We start from the raw sequence: 23,803 nt of genomic DNA on the forward strand, positions 1-23,803 counted from the left end.
GAGAGGCTCCAGCCTCAGGGCGCAGTGTAGGAGAGGGTGCACAACTCGCTCAGCTATCATTCCCTTATTGTGTTTTAAGCAAAGAATTATAAGGGAAGGGGATACATGGCAGTGACTGCAAGCCAGATAACTAGAGATGAAGTTGTTGGGGGCCCTGGGGCAACTCTTAGTGTAATAGCAATCAGTGTTTGACGACTGGGGTGGGAGGGACTAATGGGCACTTTGGTGTCTCAGCCTTGGGTGCTGGAGGACCTTGTCCCGCCTCTGACAGCCAACATATAAGGTGAGCACGGTCCTTGAAGGGGTTGGGCGCACGATTGCTATTGCAGTGGCCCCCAGTAAACACACAGTGATATACCTGGCTTGCAGTGGTGTCCCCCCCCCCCCCCCCCCCAAAAAAAAAAAAGTTTTTGGAAACCGCCTACGGTATGAATATTTTCATTTTTTATTGTAAATGAGTGAGGAGCATTTCAAGGCATAAGGAATTGGAGAGTCAACAGTATTGGAGTATTTATGCTGAGTGAGCTGTCTGTGGGTCTGGGGCAGCCAGATCAGAAGAGAGTGCTCCCTAGTGGTGGTGGAGCATGAGAAGGTGGTGATAATGTAAGCACTACACGGGCCATAGAAGGTGGCAGATTCCTGCAGCCTTACATCCTATGCAATTACAATTTTTATGTTTATTTTTTTGAGTTGCATTGTATTTAAAGATCGTATTGGAAAAGCTGCATATTGGTGCATTCTGCGGACATTATCTAGTGAACTGTGAGGCAGCGCATTGGTTATTTGATTTTTATTATGGTAATCCCTAACCCACTGGGACCCACCCAGACATGATTGGTTTTGTCCACCAACCACTGAAAGCCTGCTAACCATTTTTATCAGATTGGTTAACAAGGTTTCAACCCCTAGTGCGCACTTTTAATCGATTACAGAAATGCTCAATCGTCAGCGGTATTGTATCATTAATGGCCACCTTAAAGGGGACCTAAGATGAGAAGCGTTTCAGGTTCCATAACTACGTTGGGCTTCCTCAACCCCTGTTAGGGCCACTTGTCTCTCGCCATCTCCTCGGGTGGCTCCGGTCCCCCACAATTCAGTCCGAAAGCCTGGCCAAGTTGCACGTCAATGCGCATTCTAACATTACGCTCCCATCCTAGGGACGGGAGCATGCCAGGCCACGCATGCGCGACTCGGCCAGGCTTTTGGGTTGAATTGCTGAGAACCGGAGCCCCCCCCAGAGAGACTACGAGGGATGAGGAGCCCTAACGGGCCAGTTCACATTCCACGGTTTTACCCCTTAAGATTCTAGTCGGTTTTTGATACTTTAGCTGTGTCATTTATACAGCAATATTTTTTTCACTACTTATGCCATCATACTAATATATATTGTTTATTTCAGTACAATCTAGGCTTTCTTTGGGTAATATTTTTCTCCCAAAACTATTTTATTTTATAGTCATTTTATGGGGAAAATAGGTATAAATGCAGAATTTTTTTTTTCTCTTCATTTCACCATTAATCTTCACAGAACACATCACATAGCTATAAAACACATAAAAAATGAATTGTTTGGCCCTTCCCAGTTAAGATACCCCATATTCCATATTTTATTAGTAGCGGAGCATGTGGCGGCCTGTTATCTTCAGCCTGCGCATTTGTGGCGATTGGATGCGTTCGCTAGGGCGACAGTTCAGGGTCATAGTGCTGTACAGATGCATCGCTAGGCAACGGTAGAGTGATAGATCTGTAGAGCATTGGGACCCCAAACTTTTGCCCTAGTGATTGCATCCGATTGCTACAGGCGGCAGTCAATAGTTTATAAACAGGTAAAGCTATTGTAGGGGGTTAGTAATGGGTTAATAGGCTGGGCTGGGGTTAAAAAATGAACTAGGGATTAAAAAAAAAAAGTATTTTATTAGGACTGTCACCTTACATTTTTTTTTCAAACTTTATCAAAGGATTGTTGCTATTAGGTAGCTACAATCATTCATAGGACCGTGCATGCGTGACAGGAGCTGTTAATGCAGGACACAAGGGGATATTTATCAAGAGTGTCTGAGACAAAACGTTGGTAGGTATTTAGAAATCCGTGCAGAACTGTCTCAAGGTGCGTACACATGCACTACTGGTTAGAACAGTGGGCGGGTATTCTGCCGACAGTGCGTGTGTACAGTCTGTCAGACAGACTGATAAGGCTAATGAATCCGCTCAATGGATCGTTCAGAAACAGCCTCATCAGTCTGCTGAAAGACTGTACACATGCACTACTGTCGCTGGAACGCCCGCCCACTGTTCTAACCAGTAGTGCATGTGTACGCACCTTCAGGCATCTTAAGAAATTACTAGATAGTGCAGAATCCTTTTTAAGGGGCCCATACACCTAACTATTTTCCCACCGATATACAGCAGATTCGATCACTGATCGAATCTGCTGTGAAATCGATGCGGAAATGCAAACGCGATCGATTTCCGCCCTAAATCATTCGTTTCCATCGAGCCGTCCGTGCGGAAGATTCTTCTCGATCGCCAGCGGGTCGGGAGTGCGTTGATAGCAGCATTTGACTGCCTAACGACCGACGCAATACATTACCTGATCTGGCCGGCGCGTATCTCCCCGGTTTACCGCTGTTTTCTTCTCCGCTCTGGGCTCCAGCTTCACTGAACTTCCTGTCCTGGCAGGAAGTTTAAACAGAAGAGCGCCCTCTGTTTAAACTTCCCCGGACAGAAAGAAGTGAAGGGGCAAGCGGCAGCACCACCACAGATGGTGATCGGTTTCAGGCTGAAATTGATTCACAATCTGTTTGCAGTAAAGGCAGCCATACGATCCCTCTCTTATCAGATTCGATCTGAGAGAGATCGATTTGTTGGTCGATCTGATGGCAAATCGACCAGTGTATGGCCACTTTAAACCTGTTGCAAAATAGGAGTTAGGGCCCTTTTCCACTAGCAATCACATATTACAAACGCCAATGACTGCGATTTTTCATTAATTTTGTTATGCGATTATTCATTTGCATTGCATTATCCCTGGTAAAATCGCTCCAGACAGAGATTGCAATTTTCAAATCAAATTACTATAGTGGAAAATACTTCTCATGATTTCTATGATAAAGTAGCAACCCTATTTATTTAAAAATCACTAGCGATTTGGTAGTGCAGTGGAAAAGGGCCCTATGGAAGGTCTCTCAGACAGTGCAGTGTGTGAGGGAATTGCTGTTGCTGAGGTAACCAATACATCTGCTGTATTGATAGCAGCAGGCTCTGAGGAGGAATTAAGCAGGGGAGAGGAGCTCCTCACAAATCATGCATAGCCTGCACTGCTGCACTATCTGTAGAACTGGTAATAAGCTTTTCTTAAAGTGGACCCAAATTAAAAATCCAAGATTTCAGAAATAAAATCTATTTTCTAAATTATAATAATAAATAGCAGCCTTTTTTCAGCTGCATGAGGACAAATATAAAATATTTTACATTTATTGGAGGAACCCCTCTCTTCCTTTCATATTGCCGGGACAGAATCCGGCAGACTGGTGGAGTAGGTGGTGTCCAGCAAAGGAGGAATTGCTAATGGCTGCAACCTGTATAACCCTAGTTATGAAAAGAGAAGGGTGAAAAGCATGCACTGAAATGCTCATAGGCTTGAAGGAGTGTTTATTTATCTTTGTATGTGTCAGAGTGGTGCAACTAAATATTTTGAATTAAAAAAAAAGGTTTGGTTTGGGTCCACTTTAATCTGCAGCAGTTTAGGGATGGATTTGAACTTTTCTTAAAGGATACTTGAGGTGACATGTGATAGACGTATGTACAGTGCCTAGCACATAAATAACTAGGCTGTGTTCCTTTTTTTCTTTCTCTCCCTGAAAGAGTTAAATAACAGGTATGTAAGTGGCTGACTCAGTCCTGACTCAGACAGGAAGTGACTACAGTGTGACCCTCACTGATTCAGAAATTCCCACTATAAAACACTTTCATAGCAGAAAATGGCTTTTGAGATCAAGTAAGAGATAAAAAAGGGGAATTCCTTATCAGTGAGGGTCACACTGTAGTCACTTCCTGTCTGAGTCAGGACTGAGTCAGCCACTTACATACCTGATATTTAACTCTTTCAGGCAGAGAAAGAAAAAAAAAACACAGCCTAGTTATGTGTGTGCTAGGCACTGTACATACCCATGTCTGTCTCATCATGTCACATGTCACTTTGGGTATCCTTTAACTGTAGTGCAGCTCTAGAAATTCATGCTAAACTGCCACTATTACCTAGGACTTAAGAAGTTTATCATGTAGAACTGTTCTCCCTGCTGGTTAGAACAGTTTAAGAAGAAAAAGCTGTCAGTTATGCTTTCATAAATCTGGCCCATGGATTCTACATCCTGAAATATACAGGAGCACTTATTAGGACCTGGAATCCAAAGCGGTTAATGAAGCCCCTCGTAAGTATGGTTCTTAAAGAGAATCTGTATTGTTAAAATCGCACAAAAGTAAACATACCAGTGCGTTAGGGGACATCTATTACCCTCTATCACTATTTCGCCGCTCCTCGCCTCATTAACCACTTCAGGATCACAGGTTTTCTTCCCTTAAAACCAAAACAACTTTTACATTTCAGCGCTCCTCCCATTCATTCACTGATAACTTTATTGCTACTCATCACATGTGAATGATCTATAGCTTGTTTTTTTCGCCACAAATTAGGCTTTTCAAGGGTGATATTTTATTTTAGTAATAATGTTATTCTCTATGCATTTTAAAAAGAAAAAAAGAGAAAAAAATGAAAAGATACACTATTTCTATATTTCCAACCATAAAAAAAAGCAAGGGAGGCTAGGATTAGATCAGGGTTGATCAGGGTTAATCAGGGTTGATCAGGGGTATATAGTCCTGGTATATTTATTTATAAGTCCTGGTATATTTATAAAATCCTCTAGGTGGCAGTCAGACTACAAGAAAAGAAGATCCAGTTACCTTGTAATCCTCTCAGGAGTGATTACAAGGTAACTGTATCTTCTTAAGTGCTGGCAACATTGTTTGTAAACCTCACAAATGAATGAGCACTGCTATTGGCTTATAGCAGTGCTCATTCATGGTTACAGGCATCTGATTGGTGATGGGAGTAATTACTCCCATTCATCAATCCCACCCAGAAATAAATGAAGCTGGTGCACGTGCACGTGCACGCACGGGGGCGCGCACTCGCGGGCGGGAGCGCGCGGGAGCGGGGGCGCGCGGGAGCGCGCGCGCGATCGCGCCCGCACAGCACAATAGCGGCAGGGGCGTTTATAAACGCCCCTGATCCGCTAATTAAGTCAATAGGGGCGTAGTTATGCGTCTGGGAAATCCGAAAGTGGTTAAAAGTGGTTAAAAACAGTTTAAAAAAGTTTGTTTATAAACAAACAAAATGGCCACCAAAACAGGAAGTAGGTTGAGGTACAGTATGTCCACACAGAAAATACATTCATACACAAGCAGGCTGTATACACCCTTCCTTTTGAATCTCAAGAGATCATTTGTGTGTTTCTTTCCCCCTGCAGCTATCTTCCACTGAAGTGTCAGGCTGTTTCTTCCTGCAGAGTGCAGACAGCTCTGCCTGTATGTAATTCCTCAGTATGTGAAAGCCCAGCCATCTCAGAGGATTTATCCAGCTTGTAAAAGATAAGAGAGAAGCTGCCCTAATCTAAATAATACACAGGCAGTGTGCAGAGAGGGGCCTGGAGGGGGGAGATGCATCACAGAACCACAACCCTGAAGAACTTGGCAGCCTTCCAGACACAGGCTGACAAGTCTGACAAGAGAGAGATAAGTTGATTTATTACAGAGATGGTGATAGTAGAACGTGCTGCAGTAAGCCAGAACACATTAGAATAGCTTTTGGAACTTGTAGGATGATAAAAAACAGGATGCAATTTTTGTTACAGAGTCTCTTTAAAGTGAACCTCCAGACTAAAAATCTACACAGCACCACTGAAAAGGCTTGGTGTTTCTTTAACAGTTTCACAGCATCAGAACTTTGTTTTTCTTAACCAAAACTCATTTTTAGCTGCACAGAAGAAAACTGCCTGGTCATTTTCCTCCTGATGCTGTGCAAAGCATGATGGGATTTCTGATATTGTTCTCATTCTGCTGTTTTGGTGCAATTTTTTTTTTTGAACTTGAGATTTGAAGCATAGCGTTTCGGAACTGGGAGGGGTGATCAGGACTCAGGACAGTTGGAACTGTGTCTCATGCTCCCTGTCACCTCCTTTCAACCAAAAAGATGGCTGCCCCCATGAAATCACAAACATTTGTCTGTTCTTTTAAAACAGGTGGGTAAGAGATTATGTTACCCATCTATTTTAATTAATATAGCTAATGTAACTTAATGACAGTATGTTTGTTTAGGTTGAAGTTCCCCTTTAACCACTTGAGGACCTAGGGCTTTCTACCCCTTAAGGACCGGCCACTTTTTTTCCATTCAGACCACTGCAGCTTTCACGGTTTATTGCTCGCTCATACAACCTACCACCTAAATGAATTTTGGCTCCTTTTCTTGTCACTAATAAAGCTTTCTTTTGGTGCTATTTAATTGCTCCTGCGATTTTTACTTTTTATTATATTCAGCAAAAAAGACATGAATTTTGGCAAAAAAATGATTTTTTTAACTTTCTGTGCTGACAGTTTTCAAATAAAGTAAAATTTCTGTATACATGCAGTGCGAAAAATGTGGACAAACATGTTTTTGATAAAAAAAAACCCATTCAGCGTATATTTATTGGTTTGGGTAAAAGTTATGTGGTTTACAAACTATGGTGCAAAAAGTGAATTTTCCCATTTTCAAGCATCTATGACTTTTCTGACCCCCTGTCATGTTTCATGAGGGGCTAGAATTCCAGGATAGTATAAATACCCCCCAAATGACCCCATTTTGGAAAGAAGACATCCCAAAGTATTCACTGAGAGGCATAGTGAGTTCATAGAAGATATTATTTTTTTGTCACAAGTAAGCGGAAAATGACACTTTGTGAGAAAAAAAAAAAAAAAGTTTCCATTTCTTCTAACTTGCACCAAAAAAAAAATGAAATCTGCCACAGACTCACCATACCCCTCTCTGAATACCTTGAAGGGTCTACTTTCCAAAATGGGGTCATTTGTGGGGTGTGTTTACTGTCCTGACATTTTGGGGGGTGCTAAATTGTAAGCACCCCTGTAAAGCCTAAAGGTGCTCATTGGACTTTGGACCCCTTAGCGCAGTTAGGCTGCAAAAAAGTGCCACACATGTGGTATTGCCGTACTCAGGAGAAGTAGTATAATGTGTTTTGGGGTGTATTTTTACACATACCCATGCTGGGTGGGAGAAATATCTCTGTAAATGACAATTTGTTAATTTTTTTTACACACAATTGTCCATTTACAGAGATATTTCTCCCACTCAGCATGGGTATGTGTAAAAATACACCACAAAACACATTATACTACTTCTCCTGAGTACGGCGATACCACATGTGTGGCACTTTTTTGCACCCTAACTGCGCTAAAGGGCCCAAAGTCCAATGAGTACCTTTAGGATTTCACAGGTCATTTTGAGAAATTTCGTTTCAAGACTACTCCTCACGGTTTAGGGCCCCTAAAATGCCAGGGCAGTATAGGAACCCCACAAATGACCCCATTTTAGAAAGAAGACACCCCAAGGTATTCCGTTAGGAGTATGGTGAGTTCATAGAAGATTTTATTTTTTGTCACAAGTTAGTGGAAAATGACACTTTGTGAAAAAAACAATAAAAATCAATTTTCCGCTAACTTTTGACAAAAAAAAAAATCTTCTATGAACTCACCATACTCCTTTTTGTCAAAAGTTAGCGGAAAATTGATTTTTATTGTTTTTTTCACAAAGTGTCATTTTCCACTAACTTGTGACAAAAAATAAAATCTTCTATGAACTCACCATACTCCTAACGGAATACCTTGGGGTGTCTTCTTTCTAAAATGGGGTCATTTGTGGGGTTCCTATACTGTCCTGGCATTTTAGGGGCCCTAAACCGTGAGGAGTAGTCTGGAAACGAAATTCCGCAAAATGACCTGTGAAATCCTAAAGGTGCTCATTGGACTTTGGGCCCTTTAGCGCAGTTAGGGTGCAAAAAAGTGCCACACATGTGGTATCGCCGTACTCGGGAGAAGTAGTACAATGTGTTTTGGGGTGTATTTTTACACATACCCATGCTGGGTGGGAGAAATACCTCTGTAAATGGCAATCTTTTGATTTTTTTACACACAATTGTCCATTTACAGAGGTATTTCTCCCACCCAGCATGGGTATGTGTAAAAATACACCCCAAAACACATTGTACTACTTCTCCCGAGTACGGCGATACCACATGTGTGGCACTTTTTTGCACCCTAACTGCGCTAAGGGGCCCAGAGTCCAATGAGTACCTTTAGGCTTTACAGGGGTGCTCACAATTTAGCACCCCGCCCACTTGCCAGGACAGTTAACAAACCCCACAAATGACCCCATTTTGGAAAGAATACACAACAAGGTATTCCATGAGGGTAATGGTGAGGTCATTGAAAATCTTATTTTTTGTCACAAGTAAACGGAAAATGACACTTTGTTAGAAAAAAAAATAAAAAAAAAAATTCTGCTAACTTGTGACAAAAACTAAAATCTTTTATGAACTCACCGTGCACCTCACATAATACTTTAGGGTGTCCTCTTTCCAAAATGGGGTCATTTGTGGAGTCTGTCCTGGCATTTTAGGGTCTCTGCAATCATTACATGTATGGCCAGTATTAGGAGTTTCTGCTATACTCCTTATATTGGGTATACAAGTAATGCACTCTGGGCTGAAAGGAAAAATGAACGGCAAACATACCTTGCTCCACATCAATGGCAGATCTTCCTCCACATCAATGGCAGTGATAACCTCAGGAGAGAGACACCCCGTGCCACCCTGCACTCAGGGTGAGCCACCAACTTATGTGACTGGGCCTCAGAACTTTAGTATACAGCATTATGCCTGTAGGATACAGCAATATGCCTGCCAATAGAGATGACTCTGTGTGGCATTAAAGCATCATCATAGGCCCAAATCACATATAAACCGGGGGTGTCCACACTCAAGGGAAATTCAAACATGCCGTTGCCGTCTTATATCGCCAACCCAGGACAGATCAGCAATATCAAGCATGGAAACCGATCCTTCTTGCCACTTTTATGCTTACCCGTTTGGTTTTCAAGCTTATCTCTCCTCTCCCTGCGACAATGTGCGAAAGACCACTGAGTGTGTGCCTACTCCTGTGTCTGGAGTTCCCTAGGTTCTAATAGTGTACCTGCTCGTGGTACCTCTCAAAACACGGCCCTACACATAGGCCAGGCTGGTCAGGACAGCGGGGACAATAATAAACGGTGTCAGTCCTTGTTCCAGCCCTGCTGCAGACACGGCAACGTTTTCTTCGGATGCGTTGACCTGGGGCACACGGAAGCTGATAGGCGTAATGCCTTCCATGCAGTCGGCTAGTTGCATCTGGGGGGGCGGGGCCTGGCACCTCCTGGATACAGAATGTCCAGAACGATCTGTTCCTGAAATTGAAGGAAAGATCCAGTTCTCCCAGCCTTACTGTAGAGAACAAAGCTGTTGTAAACTGCCAATTAAATCAGATAAAAAGACACTTTCTTATACCAGCGTCTTGTTTTCCGGGAAATTAAATAGGGCGCTAACCTCTGGTCATTGAAGTCCACCCCTCCCATGTTGACATTATATTCGTGGACGACAAGGGGCTTTTCAATGACCTTAGTTGCCCGTTGAATTTGGACTGTCGTGTCTGTGTGAATGGTGGACAGAAAGTAAACGTCCCTCTTGTCCCTCCATTTCACCGCGAGCAGGTCTTCAGTACGCAAGGCGGCCCTCTGCCCCCGTTGAAGTCTGGTGGTAACGAGCCATTGGGGAAAGCCCTGGCGACTAGGCCGCGCAGTGCCACAGCATCGGATTCCTTCTAACTTTAAGTGCTGAAAGAGGGCCACACTTGTGTAATAATTGTCCACAAAAAGATGGTACCCCTTCTGGAACAAGGGTGACACCAAGTCCCACACAACCTTTCCACTGCTCCCCAGGTAGTCAGGGCATCCAACCGGCTCCAATTTTGAGTCTTTTCCCTCATAGACCCTAAAACGACATGTATAGCCTGTGGCCCTTTCACAGAGCTTATACAGTTTCACCCCATACCGGGCGCGCTTGCTTGGGATGTACTGTTTGATGCCAAGGCGCCCGGTAAAGCGTAAGAGGGACTCGTCTACGCAGATGTTCTGTTCAGGGATATAAGCATCTGCAAATGTTGATGACAGGTGGTCTATGAGGGGCCGAATTTTGTGGAGCCGGTCATAAGCAGGGTAGCCCTTTTCATGACAGGTTTTGTCGTCGTTGAAGTGCAGGAAGCGCAGGATGGACTCAAATCGTGTCCTGGACATGGCAGCAGGGTACAAGGGAACATGATTTACTGGGTTCGTAGACCAATACGACCGCAGTACATTCTGTTTCATTAGTCCCAAGTGAAGGATAAGGGCCAAAAAGATTTTAATGTCGGAAACTTGGACTGGTTTCCACCCGAAAGGCTGGGCATACATGCTCTCCGGGTGCTCGGTGATGAATTGTGTGGCTTTACGGTTGGTCTCAACCACAATTAAGTCCAGGAGAACCTGGGTGATGAACAGCTGCAAAAAGTCTAGGGCCGTTCCTAGATGAGCTGTCGCCACCTGGACTCCGGACTGGGCGGTGAAAGGGGGGCACTACGGGTGCGGCGGAATCAGGGGATTGCCAATCTGGTTGTGCCAGCACCTCTGGGAGTCTATGGGTACTACGGGCCCGTCTTCTTATTGGTGGCTGCGATGGGGGTACTACTGCACTTGCCACCGTACCAGTTTCAACTTCCATGCTGACGCTCACCACTTCGCCAGGGTCTACGGAAGCACTGGCACTAAGTCCAGGAGATGCTGCGCTGCTGGTGCCTGCCTCACCAAGAAAACTATCATCAGCGCTAGCACCACCCTGCTGCCCTTGAGACGGATCCTGCGCCACCTGCGGTCTAACGACTTGGGGTCTGGTACGCCTGGCTCTAGCCGGGACCATAGCCTCGTCATCACTTTCGGTCAAGGAACCACTGCTTTCTACAGGTTCAAATTCGGACCCGGAAGATTCGACGGATGATTCTTCCCAAAAGAACTCATCCGACTGGTCCATGTACCTGTATACCTCGTCATCGGAAAGCCCCCTTCTTGCCATTGTGGATTACTAAATTTATGGGGGTTTCCTCCGAGACTACCCAGAAAAAAAGAGCACCTACCTAGCAAAAAGGGAGTATTTGAGAGGTATTGGGGTTGGTGAGAAGTGGGGTCTCAGAGGCAATCAAACAATCACGGGACAATCAAATACAATTACAGCACAATCGAATCCAATCACAGCACAATCAAATCTGATGCACTCGGAAGGTGATGGGGGGAGGGTGGGATTGGGTGTGGCGGGAAGTGGGGTCTCAGGCAATCAAACAATCACGGGGCAATCGAAGTCGATCACGGGACAATCAAATACAATTACAGCACAATCGACTCCAATCACAGCACAAGCAAATCTGATGCACTCGGAAGGTGGTGGGGGGGGGGGGGGGGGGGGGGGGAGTTGGGTGTGGTGGGGGGGAGGGTGGGGTTGGGTGTGGTGGGAAGTGGGGTCTCAGGCAATCAAACAATCACGGGGCAATCGAAGCCGATCACGGGACAATCAAATACAATTACAGCACAATCGAATACAAGCGCAGCACAAGCAAATCTGATGCACTCGGAAGGTGATGGGGGGAGGGTGGGATTGGGGCTGGCGGGAAGTGGGGTCTCAGGCAATCAAACAATCACGGGGCAATCGAAGTCGATCACGGGACAATCAAATACAATTACAGCACAATCGACTCCAATCACAGCACAAGCAAATCTGATGCACTCGGAAGGTGGTGGGGGGGGGGAGGGTGGGGTTGGGTGTGGTGGGGGGGGAGGGTGGGGTTGGGTGTGGTGGGAAGTGGGGTCTCAGGCAATCAAACAATCACGGGGCAATCGAAGCCGATCACGGGACAATCAAATACAATTACAGCACAATCGAATACAAGCGCAGCACAAGCAAATCTGATGCACTCGGAAGGTGATGGGGGGAGGGTGGGATTGGGTGTGGCGGGAAGTGGGGTCTCAGGCAATCAAACAATCACGGGGCAATTGAAGTCGATCACGGGACAATCAAATACAATTACAGCACAATCGACTCCAATCACAGCACAAGCAAATCTGATGCACTCGGAAGGTGGGGGGGGGGGGGGGGGGTGGGTTGGGTGTGGTGGGGGGGAGGGTGGGGTTGGGTGTGGTGGGAAGTGGGGTCTCAGGCAATCAAACAATCACGGGGCAATCGAAGCCGATCACGGGACAATCAAATACAATTACAGCACAATCGAATACAAGCGCAGCACAATCGAATACAAGCGCAGCACAGTCAAATACAATGCACTTGGACGGTGATTAGGGGGGGGGGGTCTGAGGGCGATTTGAGGGGGTGGGGGGTTGATCAGGAGCCCGCACGGGGCAGACTGAGTCCTGATCTGATGAGAGGCAGACACAGGGGGTTACTGATCGCAGATCAGTTAGTGATTGCTGGGGAGGACAGATGTAAACAAAGAGCAGGGGATGTAATCAGGAGGGGGGTATGAGGGCAATCGAGGGCCTGGGCAGGTGATCGGTTACCCCCGCGGGGCAGTTAGGGTCTGCTCTGATGGGTGGGGGTGCTGAGGGGTGATAGACAGGTGATAGACAGGTGATCAGAGGGGGATCAGAGGGGGATCAGGGGATAAGGTAGCTGTATACAGATGTATACAGTATACAGGGGGGTAGTCTGGGATGGGGTCTGGGGGTGATCTAAAGGTAGGGGGGGGGGATCAGGGGTGATTAGGTGGCAGTTAGGGACCTAAACTAAAGGTCAGCGTCGCTAGTTAGTGGCAGGTGGGGGGGGGGGGGGGGGGGGTTTTGCAGGGGTGCAAGGGTGCTGGGCAGGGGTCTGCTGGGGTGATCAGGGGGGGTATGAGGCCTGGGGTGGGTGATCAGGGAGGCTGTGGGCAAAATCAAGCTGCGTGCAGTGAGACTTACAAGTGCTTCCTCCTCGCTGGTGGTCTCTGCAACAATGAGACCACGAGGCGAGGAGGAAGCACGTATAAGGCACTTTGTTTACCTAACAAAGTGCCTTATACACTCTGATTGGGCAATTATGCGGATTCCTCCGCTCGCCGGCTCTGCTAAGTGGCCGGCGAGCGGAGACAAAATGCCCGAGTAACGATCCCGGGCGGAGGATCGCGTCACGGATGACGCGATCCGCCCATGCCCTTAGAAGGACCGCCGCCTCTGTGGGTGAGCCGGTCCTTCAGGGCTTCACTTCCCGGCCGCCTCTGTGCGTTAGGCGGTCGGGAAGTGGTTAAGATGCTTCTCGTCTCAGGTACACTTTTGGTTTGAGACTTTTCTATGTCATCCTGCAGTATTTATAAAAAGAGAGAACCGAGAGCCAAATATAGTGTAGTAGGTACTAATAAATGGGTAAAATAGAAAAAAAAAAAAAAAAAAAAAAGGAGTACAAAGTTATACTCACAAACCAGGGTTACCTCCAGGCAACCACTGTAATAGGCAGGTGAGGAGATTGTCCTGTCCTCACTCAGGGTTAAGAAGTCACTCTCTGTAGATAGGAAGAACAAGAGGTATCCCCCTCCACCAGGGGTGGATATTATGTCTAGTGTAATGGATAACAGACGCCAAAAGGATAAAATCAATTAAGTTTAAAAATGTCAGTGCAGTACACACAGTGCACAGTGCCTCTGGGAGGCGCGTATCGTGACTGTAAGATTGCACTGTGTGTACTCCTGTTGATTATTGCCTGAGGAAGCGGGAATATACCAGTGAAACGCGTTGCGAATATACCCTGGAAAGTACCATTAAATCTACTTTGTTTTTTGAATACACAGCTTGTTGTGTCTGCTTACAGGAGGTAAGTCCACCAACTGCCTCCAAAGCATTTTTAAACTTTTTAACAATTGATTTTATCCTTTTTGAGCCTGTGTTATCCTGCAGTATTTGTCCTAGATCATTGATGGTGAACATTTTACAGGTCGAGGGCCCAAAAGCCACTTATTTATCACAGAGTGTCAACACAACAATTTATAATTCGTTAAGAAAAAAACAACTCATACATTAAAGGCCACTCGGTACTTATCAGTTACCTGGGCGCATCCTCTAGGTGGCGACAAAACTCCACCAGAGTTACATCTTTCCCTACTATCCATGTCGGCCTGGAGGGGGAATAGTAATTAGCGCCACCTAGAGGATGCGCCCGGCTAACGGATAAGTACCGGCCACTCTATATTTAAAATGCAGCAATTACCCCACATATGAAATGCAGAGTTTACCAATGACTAAAGTGCGCCTCTGTCTCTGCTGCTGTTCTTGGATGGAAGTATAAGTTACTGTCAAGAGGTAAACAGGGAGGTCACAATGCGCTGTGAAGCGGCAGATGAAAATATAGTCCTCTCATGTGCCTGCCTCTCTGTGCTGTACTAGACTGGAAGTTTTCAGAGGGGAGAGGAAGTAAGAGGGGATTTATGTTAATAGAGAAGAAAAAAATAAAATAAAACCAAACCACTCTGCAATATAGCGGTGGGTGCAGCCAGCAGTATGAGTGCCCACCTCTGTCACGCATGCCATAGGTTCCCCACCACTGTCCTAGATTACTGGGGAAATCTAGAATTCTATACTAGTGTCGTTATGTCTGATGGCAGCTGAAAGCAAAGACCACATATTTGCCATAATAGTGTGTTTATTTCTCACAATAGAATGCATCTAAAAAAAGAGAACATTTGGCATTGTCTATTCCTTGGACTCTGATAAACTTTTCTGCATAAATCTAAATATATTTAGTTCTAGATCAGTGAAGTCTTCGATTCTGTGAACCTATAGAACAGTGTTTCTCAAACCTGTCCTCCTGACTCCCCAGCGGTGCATGTTTTGCAGGCAACCTCCCCTATGTACAGGTGGGGTAATAGTGTCTCAGCTACATGGAATCCACCCAGATAAGACACTAATTACCCCACCTGTGCAGAGGGGAGGTTGCCTGCAAAACATGCACCGCTGGGGAGTCATGAGGACAGGTATGGGAAACTCTGCTATAGAATATCAACATTCCCTGGGTAATACTCAGCAGCAATACTGGCAAGACAGTTACATGGATCCCGGGTGGGAGGGGATATGGAGGCCGACATACGGCATTTATTTTCTTTTAAACAATGTAAATTCCCTGGCTGTCCTGCTGATCCTCTGATGAGATTAGCTACATGCTTGTTTCAGGTGTGTGATTCAGACACTACTGCAGCTAAACAGATCAGCAACTGGTATTGTAGGAAATAAATATAGCAACCTTCATCTCGGGTTCTTTTTAACCACTTCCATACCAGCAGTCTCAGCCCCCTTAAAGAGAACCTGTACTGAGTAAAAATATTTAAAATAAACACATGAGGTAACTTCAAATGAACATTACATAGTTACCTTGCCATCAGTTCCTCTCAGAAGCTCACCATTTTCTTCTGACAATTATCCCTTACAGTTCTGACAATATTTTGTCAGATCTGAAATATATCCGTTGCTGTCAGTAAAATATCAGTTGCTGTCAGTTATAGCTGAGAGGAAAACTGATGTACCCGGTAATGTCCATGTTTCCCTATGGCTCAAGTGGGCGATGTTACAGTTTAACTGTGTGCTGACCAGAAAGCTGTTATGGGTAATGGCCATTTTCAAAATGGAGGACGGAAAATCCCCTTGATCACAGTGAACAAACAGGACGCAGGACAGGAGAAAGACACTGAGCAGTAGACTACATGGAAGGTAAGTATGACTTGTGTATGCTTATTTTGACTTTTAACATTCAGTTCAGGTTTTCTTTAAGGACCAGAGACTGCTGGTACGGTGAAACGCCGCCTCCCGTCGAATCGCTGCACATACCCGCCGCTCACAGCGCTGCCCCATTGCTGCAGGCTCCTCTCCCTGCAGTCTCTATGACGGCAAAGTGCTGTCAGACGGGCAGCAGCCGCTTTCGTTGGCTCCGGACGCTGTAAGCTAATGTGATTGGCTCTCCGTGATCACACGGTCTGGAGCCAATGAAAGCAGCTCCTGACCGGCTCACAGAGCTCTGCCATCTTATAGACGGTGAAGCGCAGCGGGTGCAGAACGGTGAGATCGGCGGGGATGCGCAATTCATTGCAACGTTGAATCTACGTCCAGTCAGAGGCGCAGCACCACCTGCTGGATGTAGATTCATACTGCGTCAGTCCAGAAGACGTTAAAGGTGAACCCAAACTTAATGAAAAAAAGCCAGTTTTCTAACCTGGGGCTTCTACTAGCCCCCTGCAGCTGCCCTGTGTTGGCGCTAAACTGATCCTCCGTTCCCTCGCTGCGACTCAGCCAGTTGATTGCCACTGCACAGGCCTGGCCGTGTGCATCCTCGATCATGTGCGAGAATTTCTTATACTGCGCATGCGCAGGACTTCTTGTACTTTAATTTCTTGTACTGCGCATGCGCAGGACTCTCCCGGCGACAGGACTGTGATCGAGGACACGCACGGCCAGGTCCATGCAGGCACAGTGGCCATCAACTGGCTGAATAGCCAAAAATGAAAGCTGCAGGGGAACAGAGGATCGGTGCAGGACGGCGCGGGCACAGGGCGGCTGCAGGGGAGCGGAGGATCGGTGCAGGATGGCATGGGCACAGGGCGGCTGCAGGGGAGCAGAGGATCGGTGCAGGACAGCATGGGCACAGGGTGGCTGCAGGGGAGTGGAGGATCGGTGCAGGACAGCACGGGCACAGGGCGGCAGCGGCGGGGAAGCGGAGGATCGGTACAGGACAGCGCAGGCACAGGGCGGCTGCAGGGGAATGGAGGATCGGTGCAGAACAGCGCAGGCACAGGGCGGCTGCAGGGGAATGGAGGATCGGTGCAGGACAGCACGGGCACAGGGCGGCAGCGGCGGGGAAGAGGAGGATCGGTACAGGACAGCGCAGGCACAGGGCGGCTGCAGGGGAATGGAGGATCGGTGCAGGACAGCGCAGGCACAGGGCGGCTGCAGGGGAATGGAGGATCGGTGCAGGACAGCGCAGGCACAGGGCGGCTGCAGGGGAGCAGAGGATCGGTGCAGGACAGCGCAGGCACAGAGCGGCTGCAGGGGAGCAGAGGATTGGTGCAGGACAGTGCGGGCGCAGGGCGGCAGCGGCGGGGAAGCGGAGGATCGGTACAGGACAGCGCAGGCACAGGGCGGCTGCAGTAGGCCGGTAGAAGCCCCAGGTAAGGTAAACTGGCTTTTTTTCATGGAGTTTAGGTTTAAGCCTTAAAGGGAGGATTTCCAGCTTCAGCGGACGCAGCGTGTAGAAAGTGACTGGTCAGCACTGCCATCATCCATCCCACACTGCTGGGTAAACTGGGCATGAAAATGTTCTCAGTAGAAATATATGTATATGAAAAGTGCAGTATGGCAAAACATCTCACATCCTACCTCCCCTATTCCTGCAACGGCAGCAAAAAAAATATAAAAAAATCTAACACAATAACATTTTTAGTGATAAACAGTGTGGTCGCTTCTTAAAATAGAAGACTATGCAAGGCTCTGACTTGACCCCGCCCCGTCACCTGGAGCCAGCTGCTAGAACCACAGCCAGACCACTGTACCACCCCTACAACTCACCCCAATGTGGAGGGGAGGAGGGAGCATGACCCATTCCCAGTTACTGATTCAGAGCCAGTGCACACCAAACACCGCTAGCGTAATCGCAAACGCTCAGCGTTTTTTGAAGTGGTTTTTTCTAGGCATGTGCCTGGCGATTTTTGGAGTGTTTTGGTGTAGCGTTTATTTTTTGTTACAGTAGTGATGGAACTGAACAGCTTCTGTAACAAAAACGCCTGGAAAATCTCTCTGATCTAGCGCTTTTCAGGGCCCGTTCTCACTTGAGCGGGAATCGCGCAATTCCCACTCAAGGCAAACCGCTAGCGGTTTTGTAAAAAACGCTAGCACATGTAACACATGGCATTGTTCTCACTGCAAACGTGTTACATGCAGCAGTTTGCCGGCAATTCGCAATTACCATGCATAGCACTGCTAATTGCGATCGCTCCAAAACGTTGCAGTGTCCAGTGATTTTTCCGCTTTAATCGCGGGACAATCACTCCCACAAAACTCAGGCGGTAATCGCCGGCATTTTGCGATTTTAGATGTGAACGGGCCCTTAGAGCCATTTTCCACTTTCCTATACTTAACACCGACGCTGAATCGCCTCAGAAAAGCTGCAGGACCCGAGTTTGCGTAAAAATCACATCGACCTGGTGTCCTCCATCCAATTGCAATACATTAGCCAAGCACTTTTCAAAGCGATGGCGTTTTTAAAAACACTCAGAGCCGCTCTTGGTGTGCACCAGCCCTCATAGGGGGGAGGAGTGCCAGTTCAATCCCACCCCTTCCATCCCAGAGACTAGGACAAAATAAAGGTAATAACAAGTGATTTGTTTTTTTTTTTTTTGTTTCAAATATTTGGCTAATATGGAATGAATGTTTCCTCCTGAGTTTTCTCCTGGGTGAGATTAACCTTTTGCCTGCCTGTTTTATTGATTTGTTTTATGTGCGCTTCTGTGCCACTTTCTGTGCTGCCTCCTGCAGCCTAATGCAGAGTCGCGCCGGGACTGCTCGATATTTAGCTGATCCAGATGAAGGACTGTCTCTCCTCTTCCACCACCAAGTGGCGCTGTAACCGACATCCTCCTTCAGGTCTCCATCACGTCATATCATGTGATCGGAGTGTAATGTCTGCATTACAGCGCCACTTGGTGGTGGAAGAGGTGCATTGACTGTGTAGGACACAGCTTGAGTATAGCCAGCTGAAGCGGCCCTGTCCAGAGTTATCATACACAAGAGAACTTGGGCGGGGCTGCTAAAAAGCAAAACCACCAGCGAGTAAGAAAATACTCAAAATAATATTGAGAGTACTTTTTCACTTACTTCTTGAGCATATGAAGGAAATCGGCGCGAGAGACTTGGGCGCAGGATACAGTCGATATACGGCTCACCCTGCTGTTGCACAAGTCCCGGAGGTGTTAATTACTATTCCCCCTCCAGGTCCACGTGGATGGTGGGGAATGATGTAAATCGGCTGTTACTGGCGGACGAATTACAGTGTTTTAAAAGTAACTTCAGCTCCTCTTCTGACTGCGCCGAAGTTACTCGCTGTGGGCTGCTATAGTTGTAATTCCTATTCTGGCCTATGGTGGCGCCGGCTGCACCTAAATCTCCTGCGCTGGATTCCTTGTGCTCGTACTTGGTACTTTTTTCAATTCCAAAGTGCTAAAAAGTGATTTAAAAAAAAGTTGAAACATTTGGAGAAAACTTAGGAGAAAAAATGTAATTTAATAAGGGCCTTTGAGGTCCGTTTGTGGCCTGACTGAGGTGTGGAAAGGAAGGCGGGGCGAGGGAGGCAAAAAAAGGTAGACAGAAAGCGGCACTGAAGGACCCTGTAAGCCGGTGTGACCTCTGTACTCTGTTCAGTATCCTATGGGGCCACCAGCTTCAGAGGAACCACAATGTCCTGGCCTACAGACATCACACGGCTCATAGCAGTGCATCCACAGCAGTTACTCCTCCTCAGAACCATCACAGCCCACCGGACTTGTAGAACCTAAAGACCATGAAGACTCCATGACCAAAGTGCAGGCCACACAAGTGCAGTCCGGCTCTCCGCTGCATTCCAGGTCGTTGGCGTGCGGAGTATCGAGATCTTTCTGTGAGTTCATGTCAGACAGTTCTCGCTGGCAAGCTTTACTCTCCCAGTCCTGCTGGCAGCTATCAGACAGCGGAGAGCTGATACTGCTGCCGTTCACAGTGTCGCTGGTCTCGCTCGAGTCCTCGTCCACCACACACGCTACGTTGAGGCTGTGCCTTCTGGCCGCAAGCTTTTTAGTCTTTGAAGCAGAGTCCGGCTTGTCCGCTTTTGTGCTCTCGCCGCAGCTCCGGATGTCCGGTATCCCGTGTCCGTCGTCCAATCGCTTCACAGACAGCTGCAAGGAAAGGGCAGAGACTGAGCAAACGACTGTCCAGGAGCTAACTACTCACTCAATGACTAAAGCTGGCCACTAATGGTCCAATTTCTAGTGAAAAATCGTTCGAGCGATCAGAAATTTTGATCGAATTGGTTGTAAATAATCTCAATTGGTGGACACAATCGATTATGAACGAGTGAAAAAAAATGTCGGCCGAATGAATTTTCGTCAAACCAAAATTTGGATGTTCTTCTTGGTTGTGATAGATAGGAAGCAAAGATTGGTTCATTGATGGTGTAGTGAACGATCTATTACAATATTTCACTTCCGATCAGAATTTCTGATCGCTCTAACGATTTTTCGCTAGAAATTGGACCGTTAGTGGCCATCTTTAAGCAAGCCTGACGTGACCTGAAAGTAAAGACTTCACTTCTTAGCCATAGAGGCTTCCCGCTCCTCTCTCCGCGTACTTGTCTCACCACTGCCCCCCGCTGGCCTCCTTTGCAGGCTTCGTGAACCTTCTAAAGGCTGCCTGAGGAGGGCTGAACACACTCCACCAAGCTGGTGTAAGAACTTCGCCGGGGGAGGCCGCTGGAACAAAGGGATGGAGAGAGGACTAGGAAGGCTCTACGGGATCCAGAGAGTTCCCACCGTGCTGGTGGTCTGATTATTTCTGAATTTTAGGGTCTAAAAGCAGTACAATTTTTTTCTCATGCTTTTAGTCCCTAAAACTAGGGGGAAAAATATCACACCACAGAGAGATCTGCAGCAGCCCCAGCACAGACTCACCTCCCTGGGATCTAGTGCTGCATTTCTCACTCCGTCCTCCAGGTGGCGCTGTAACCCTGTAGTGAGATCGCCGTCTGTCATCCTGACCACAAACTGCGATCTCACCCGAGGGGTGTCCTTCGTGGACAGGAAGATGAATGGCTGCCGGCATCTGGATCCCTCGGGAGGTGAGTGAAAATGCCCGCTGCGCGCCATTGCTCACGCTCAGGGTTACTGCTCCTGGCTTGTCTTTTTTCTACCCCGAGCCTGACTCGGGATAACTGGGATCTTTTGTGTGCCTGTACACTCTACACTTGGAAGGACAGTGGCTGGGGGTCTGTCGTCAGGATATCACATGCCGTTACCGCCAGCCACTCACGTGTGACAGATTTACCACCATGTCTGATCAATGCATTTGTTCAATTTGGGCCTGAAATTGATTCCATAATCGATCGGGCGGATATGTGGTGACACAGATTTTCATCCGATTCGATAAACTCGCTAGATGTATGGGCACCTTAAAAAACTTAAAGGGAACCCGAGACGAAGCTAATGAAAAAAATAGGAAAAGATGTTATACATACCTGGGGCTTCCTCCAGCCCCATAAGCCTGGATCGCTCCCACACCGCCGTCCTCCGCTGCCTTTATCGCCGCTACCGAGTCCCGTCACTGCCGGCGGATGCGGCCAATTTTTCCGCATGCACAGGGGCTCTCTCCATATCCTTACGCATGCGGCTGCGTAGTATGGAGGGCGCATGCGTAAGGATATGGAGGGAGCCCCTGTGCATGCGGAAAATTGGCCGTGTCCGCCGGCAGTGACGCACTGCGCTTGCGTCGACTGGCCGAAAGTACGGGACCCGGTACCGGCGGATAGAGGCAGCGTGGGAGCGATCCAGGCTGGAGGAAGCCCCAGGTATGTATAAAATCTTTTCCCCAACATCTACGGTTCTCTTTAACCACTTGCCGACCAGGGGATTTTTCACTGATCGGTGCTGCATGGGCTCTCCAGCCCGCAGCACCGATCAGGAGTGCAGCAGGGCGATCAGACTACCCCCCACTAGGGGGATGTCCTGCTGGGGGGGTCTGATCGCCGCCGGCTGCATTTGCTTAGCGGGGGGGCTCTTCAAAGCCCCTCTCCGCAGCGTTCTCCGCCGTCTCTCCCGCTCCCTCCCTCTCCCTCCCCCTGTGAGCGGCGCAGGAAGGATAGGCTTCAGCCTATCATATGCCGGCGATACCCGGCCAATCAGAGGCTGGGGATCGCCGATCTGCCTTACGGCGCTGCTGCGCAGCAGCGCCGTATGATGTAAACAGCGGGGATTTCTTCCCCGCCTGTTTACCTTTTGCCGGCGAGCCGCGATTGGCGGCTCTCCGGCTGTTCACGGAGACACCGTCCGTGAACTGACATGGAAAGGCCGCTCCCATGGTAACCCGCAGACGACCAGTTTACGCCAATCGGCGTTAGCTGGTCGTCAAGAGGTTAAGATCAATGAGTCACACTTTATATAATCCGCGGGACGGGATGCCCTGGCTGGCCACAAAGCTTGCAATCCGATGATACATCTCCAAGCAAACTCACGCTGCACAGGAAGTAAACATACCCGATTTATTAGAGCCTCATCAAAGTTTGGCATGCTCTTGTCCCGGCGGATGAGTTTCTTTGTGTTTGCACACCTGCAAAGAAAGAAGAATGAAGAAATGGTGCGTCTCCTCACCGGTGTGCAAAACTGCTGATCAATATGGAGGAGGTGACCAGACTACAGCGCAACAGACGAAAGTACAAGACTGCTTAAAGGGAACCTGTGGGGGCTGCCATATTTATTTCCTGTTAAACCATACTAGTTGCCTGGCAGCCCTGCTGATCTATTTGGCTGCAGTAGTGTCTGAATCACACCAGAAACAAGCATGCAGCTAATCTTGTGAGACTTTTGTCAGAAACACCTGATCTGCTGCATGCTTGTTCAGGGGCTGTGGCTAAAAGTATAAGAGGCAGAGGATCAGCAGGACAGCCAGGCAATGTGCATTGTTTAAAAGGAAATTAATATGGCACCTTTCCTATCCCTCTCACATCAGGTGTACTTTAGAGTTCTGCTTGAATTTCACACAGAGGTTTTTAAAGAGAAACTCCGACCAATAATTGAATTTTCTCCCAATCAGTGGGTGATACCCCCTTTTACATGAGAAATCTATTCCTTTTCACAAATAGACCATAAGGGGGCGCTGTATGACTGATATTGTGGTGAAAACCCTCCCACAAGAAACTGAGGACCGTGGTACTCCTGGCAGTTTCCTGTCTGTGAACCTTGCTGCATTGTGGGAAATAGCTGTTTACAGCTGTTTGCAACTGCCAAAAACCTTGCAGCAGCTACATCACCTGCCAGCAGTAAAAATGTCACCATATGATAAATGTCAGAATGTAAATCAGGGATCTAAAAGATTTTAAATGGGCAAACACTGACTAAATCATTTATACATTATTATTGTACGAATGAAGCACTTTTTATTACATTATTTTTACTGGAGTTCTTCTTTAAAGTGGACATTACACAGTTCAACTGTTAAGGTGTCCATTAACTATACAATCATCCAAATTATTGATTGGCCAATCATTGCGCTGATGAGGATCACAAAGTCTGACACAGGCTGTGTGCATGTTGTATTGATGTGGCTCTGTAACATGTATAAGCTATAGGCCTGCTATACACCAGCAGCTCTGTAACATGTGTAAGCTATAGGCTCGCTATACACCAGCGGCTCTGTAACATGTATAAGCTATAGGCCTGCTATACACCATTGGCTCTGTAACATGTATAAGCTATAGGCCTGCTATACACCAGTGGCTCTGTAACATGTATAGGCTATAGGCTTGCTATACACCAGCAGCTCTGTAACATTTATAAGCTATAGGCCTGCTATACACCATTGGCTCTGTAACATGTGAAA

The 23,803-nt window shown here is 47.3% G+C and overlaps 1 protein-coding gene across 3 annotated transcripts in view; it reads right to left on the minus strand.

The window, feature by feature from the left end:
- Positions 1-19,445: 19,445 nt before the first annotated feature.
- Positions 19,446-23,803, minus strand: part of ANKRD27 (ankyrin repeat domain 27) — a 168,001-nt gene continuing 163,643 nt past the window's right edge. For 2 of the 3 annotated variants that reach the window (XM_068260687.1, XM_068260686.1), the window contains exons 28-29: positions 22,462-22,534; positions 19,446-20,112 (exon numbers count right to left, since the gene is read on the minus strand). In XM_068260687.1, the coding sequence (XP_068116788.1) occupies positions 19,690-20,112; positions 22,462-22,534 (496 nt within the window). In that variant the 3' untranslated portion in view covers positions 19,446-19,689. The remainder of the gene's footprint in view (positions 20,113-22,461; positions 22,535-23,803) is intronic. The other variant, XM_068260688.1, reaches the window with a different exon arrangement.

The sequence above is a fragment of the Hyperolius riggenbachi genome, chromosome 11, assembly GCF_040937935.1.
Source record: "Hyperolius riggenbachi isolate aHypRig1 chromosome 11, aHypRig1.pri, whole genome shotgun sequence".
Taxonomy (NCBI): Eukaryota; Metazoa; Chordata; class Amphibia; order Anura; family Hyperoliidae; genus Hyperolius; species Hyperolius riggenbachi.